The 4,920-nt window shown below is 42.5% G+C and overlaps 1 protein-coding gene across 1 annotated transcript in view; it reads right to left on the bottom strand.

Annotated features, from left to right (window-relative positions):
• UPF2 (UPF2 regulator of nonsense mediated mRNA decay) overlaps positions 1 to 4,920 on the bottom strand; it is a 48,174-nt gene that overhangs the window by 31,922 nt on the left and 11,332 nt on the right. The window contains exons 3-5 of the mRNA XM_015826411.1: positions 4,590 to 4,750; positions 4,195 to 4,392; positions 2,527 to 2,676 (exon numbers count right to left, since the gene is read on the bottom strand). Coding sequence (XP_015681897.1) covers positions 2,527 to 2,676; positions 4,195 to 4,392; positions 4,590 to 4,750 — 509 coding nt within the window. The remainder of the gene's footprint in view (positions 1 to 2,526; positions 2,677 to 4,194; positions 4,393 to 4,589; positions 4,751 to 4,920) is intronic.

Here is a 4,920-nt window from a genome sequence, read left to right on the forward strand (position 1 = left end):
GCCGTCAACCAGACAGTGTCGGCTGGCGACACCCAGGGGGAGAGCCTTCTCTGTCGGAGCACCCACCCTCTGGAACGAGCTGCCCCCAGAGATCCGGGTGATTCCGGATCTCCCCTCCTTCCGCCGCGCCCTCAAGACTTGGTTATTTCAGCGGGCAGGACTGGCCTAGGGGTATTTTAATTGGTTTTAACAAAATTTTTAGTAGAAGCGGCCTATTCAAATATTTACTTTTAATCATTTTTAAATTTTGTATGGTATTGTATTATTGTTTTTAAACTGGCTGTAAGCCACCCTGAGTCCTCCGGGAGAAGGGCGGGGTATAAATTTAATAAAATTCAAATTCAAATTCAACAGAGTTGGAAGGGACCTTGCAGGTCATCTAGTCCAACCCCCTGCTCAGGCAGGAAACCCTGTACCAGTGGTGGCGAACCTATGGCATGGGTGCCAGAGGCGGCGCTCGGAGCCCTCTCTGTGGGCACACGTGCCGTTGCCCCAGCCTCGCCTCCCCCCAGGACCCCCTCCTCTCCAGCAGCCCCCCTGAAGGAGAGTCGCCCTCGAGTGTGGCCCACGCGGAGCAGCGCAGCTAAGGACATGGCAGCCAGGCAGTGTAGACAAGACTCTGCCTTCACACCCCATCGTGCACAGTTGATGCTGCAGGGCGCGGGCAGCGGGCGTGACCGCCATAGCGCTGCTGGGTTGCCTGGCTGCCATGTCTGTGATCTGCAGCAGACCCTGGAGGTGGTGAGTGGCCCTGCGGGCAGGCGGGACAGGGCGGGAAGCAGGGTGGGGGCGGGGCCAGGTTTTGGGCACTCGGTCTCTAAAAGGTTCGCCACCACTGCCCTACACCATTCTGGACAAATGGCTATCCAGTCTCTTCTTAAAATGCCTCCAGTGTTGGAACACCCACAACTTCTGGAGGAAAGTCGTTCCATTGACTAATTGCTCTGTCAAATTAGAATAATTGTTCTCATCATGGACAAGGGAAATGTTTACGCTTATTATTCAACTTGCTTACAATTGCAAAGGAAACTCACTAAACAAAAAACGGATGAATACTTCTCATGTTCATATAAGTGACTCATCTTTCTCACAAGCAGAGACATGTGTCCCATTACAGGTGCCTTTAACCATACAAAGTGCTTTACAAGCCATCTCATTCACCCTAATAATCCGGTGAGGTAAGTGACAACGCATTTCACATTCCTCTTTTAAAGAATGCGACTGAAGCAAGATTAGAAAGTGAGTCCACAATTGCTAATCCTCCATTAGGCTGATCAAGGGCTGATACTCGTCTGGGTTAAAAATGTTAATAGGGGTTTTATTGAAGAGTTAGCTGTGCCTCAAATATCACATTTACTTTCTTCAACATGCAAGTGTTAAATGTGATGCGAACAGACATCGGAAATCTTGATACTAAAGCCGTTGGGTGTGAGCAACCAGTTATCTCAACATGAAAAAAGTGATATTGTTTCAATGAAAGCAAACAAACCCTGTTTGTTTTCCCTGTTGCTTGAAACAATTATTGGCCAATGTTTTCAATGGAAAAATGATACAATCGTCAATCAGGTGTCCACTCCCACACAAAGCAGAAGAGATGTTACCTTTTCGTCATGATCCAACTCTTGTCAAGAGGATATTTACTGCTCCCACACACAGTAGAATTGTTAACAGAATAACAGAGTTGGAAGGGACCTTGGGGGGGTCTTCTAGTCCAACCCTAGCTCAAGCAGGAGACCCTATGCTATTTTAGACAAATATAGCCCAGTCTTTTCTTTAAAACAGTGGTTCTCAACCTGTGGGTCGGGACCCCATTTGGGGTCGATCGACCATTTCATGGGGGTCGCCAAGCAAGGCTGTCCGCCATTTTTTTTGTCCGCCATTTTTTCCCCCTTTTCCGGCGGGTGCCTTACCTCCCTTGGGCTGGGCCAGCTGGTGGTCGGCCTGCTCCATCTCTGCCACTTGCCAGCTACGCCTTGGCCGGCGCAGGGGGCGGAATCATGCATGCGCAGCGCTCCCAGGCAGGGAAAGTCCTCGACTTACGACCGGTTGGGTAGTCCTCGACTTACGACCGGTTTAGTCCTTGACTTACAACTGGTTTAGTCCTCGACTTACGACCGGTTGGGGTCGCGGCATTAAAAAGGTTGAGAACCACTGCTTTAAAACTTCCAATGATGAAGCACCTACAATTTCTGGAGGCAAGCCATTCCACTTCTTAATTGTTCTCGCTGTTAGGAAATTTCTCCTTACTTCTAGGTTGCTTCCAAGGTTAAATTGTGGTATTACTCACACACACACACACACACACACACACACACACACACACACACACACACACAGTGATACTGCAACTTAACCTTGCAAGCAACCTAGAAGTGTATGTATGTACTGTATATGTGTGTGTGTGTGTGTACTAAGTATATATAACATATCCACAAGGCTATCCATATTATTAAAAGGGTATGCCTACTGTTTAGATCCATTTCTACCAATTAATAAGAATAACAAACTTTTCCACGTCCTTTTTACCTTGTTCGTCAAGAAGTTTTTTTGTGAGATCTTCTGCTTCATCCCCACAATCTAAATCAAGGGTCTCGTCATTAATATCCAAATTTTCTAGTTCCAGTTCCAGATCTTCGGTGCCGGCTATATCTTTGTTTTCCTTAGTTTCTTTTACTTCTATTTCAAAAAGAATTAGATCCACATATTACCCTGCCCTTCAAATAACATATATCGATCTCTTTATTTTTCTGATGAAAGTATAAAAGCAGAGAGAGAGATACAGATGAAATAATAAAACCATTTATCTGGTCCCCAAAGCTTAGACATTTTCATATATTTTTTTTATAAAGAGGTTTGAAGTGTTTTTCCTATTCCTGCCAGAAGATAAAAACCTGTTACTATTTTAACATAACAACTGAACACTGGCAAAGATCACATTTATACATAGCATTAAGCTACACCGTAGTTTGCTCAAATCCATTCAAAATTACCCCTACTTAGGTATATGCCACAAGCCTATTGTTGGTTTACGGAATCTGGCTTGCTTATGGCGTTATTTATCTTGTATATTTTTATTTATCTTTGATTTGTTTCTGCATATCATTGAACTGGACAGCTAAAAAACAAAGTGGGAGAAAAATGGTTCGGAAATTCAACCCTCTTTACTTTGGCTCAAAATAAGATTTGCAAAGAATTCCTGCAGCGTTTTTCAAAACCCATTTCTACAATACAGTAGTGGCCAAAATTGTGGAAACCTTTTGGGAAAAGTGTATTTTTGAGGTTTGATGGCTAATAACACCACTTTTTTTGGGAGTAGAACCATAAAATTATATATCACTGGAAAGATAATTTAATCAAGAATGTAATGCAACACAGTTTGTTCAATTATCTGCACTGTATTCTATGAAAAGTTACAGCCAAATAATCAGAAAAAGGAAGCACAACTTGCTTAGGTTGATCTCAGGTAGCTTTCCTTCATCTGATTGTAGCCAATGAGCATGAGCGTTTAGAGAGCCAATCAGGTGTCATCTTGTTTTGGCCATGAGCCAATCGGATCACAGTAAGATTCAGTGATTGATGTCCTGTATTGAAGCTGAGAGGAGGACATTTGTCAGTGTGTTATGTGATGGCTATCAAGTTGGTTGGGGATTTTTTGTGGTTCTTTCATTTAGTGAGCTTGTAAAACGTAATAAAATTAAAGGAATGGTGCAAAGAGTTGACTGGTTGCCCAGAAAGCAATATAAAATAGTATTATTAAGTGAACAAGGCTACAGTTACAAAGAAATTAGAAGAAAAATGGGTGGAAACTTAACCAAAGGTGGCATTTCTACTGTACGCTTTCCCAAAAAGGTTTCCACAATTTTGGCCACTACTGTAAGTTCCATGGTTGCAAGCAGGTGCCATGACTTGCAAGAGCTATTACAATTTAACAAGGAATGGCAAACAAGTCATGGTTTCTTAGCTGAATGCAATCCAGTATTTTTGTATCTATGATTTCTTATTGTGCATTGAGCCACTATTAACGTATTCTATGATTCGTTACGGTATACTAATATAGTCAGAGTTAATAAAGTGAGAAAACCTGCACATCCTCCTAAGCTAGCCTAGCCATTCTAACCCTAATCACAGCTCAGAATAAAAATCCACCTCCCTCTCCACGACGTAATCTCAGTTAGATAAAACCAAATACTGCACCTCTGGAGTCGTCTCTCCCAGAATCTTTGGTCTGAGAACATTTTTCATTGTCTTTAAACAAGATAGCCGGCACAAATGCTTTTAAATCAATAAGGTTCTCGTAGAAGTTTCTGGCATCTTCGTCTTCCCAGATTCCACCCTCCAAATCATATTCGCCAGGTTTGCCAGGGGTAAAAATATCGATTCCGGGACCATGTTCTGCAATTTAAACATACAAAAGGCATCAAATATTTCAATGAAGTCGGAATTTCGGTTACGAACTTCCTACTTCAATGCGAAAAGATATAAACTGGGAACAAAATCAGTGGGGGAACGTTAAAGAGTCAGCAAGGATTTACTATTTGAAAGAAAGGCAGTAGACCTCGTCGAATTTTAAAACTGCATTATTTACATACCTTCTGGCACCGGTTTGTCTTGAGGGAGATCTGGCATATTTTCATCGAGGAGATCAGCTAAAGATTGAGAGTTTGCCAATAGCTTCTGATAAGACATAGCAAATTCTTCATATTGCTTATGCCGATCTTCACTCAATTCCCCTTTAGAATGCAGAATGCGCCTAGAAAAGCACATGCAATCCAAAAAAATAAAAATAAAGCAAGATGAAAGGACTTTGACAACATTTAATCCCAAAGCTAACTATAAAACAAGCTATGAAAAGTAGTTTTTAATCCCTTTAACAAGAAGAAGAAGAAGAAGAAGAAGAAGAGGAGGAGGAGGAGGAGGAGG

The sequence above is a fragment of the Protobothrops mucrosquamatus genome, unplaced genomic scaffold, assembly GCF_001527695.2.
Source record: "Protobothrops mucrosquamatus isolate PMUCROS unplaced genomic scaffold, P.Mucros_1.0 scaffold3116, whole genome shotgun sequence".
Taxonomy (NCBI): Eukaryota; Metazoa; Chordata; class Lepidosauria; order Squamata; family Viperidae; genus Protobothrops; species Protobothrops mucrosquamatus.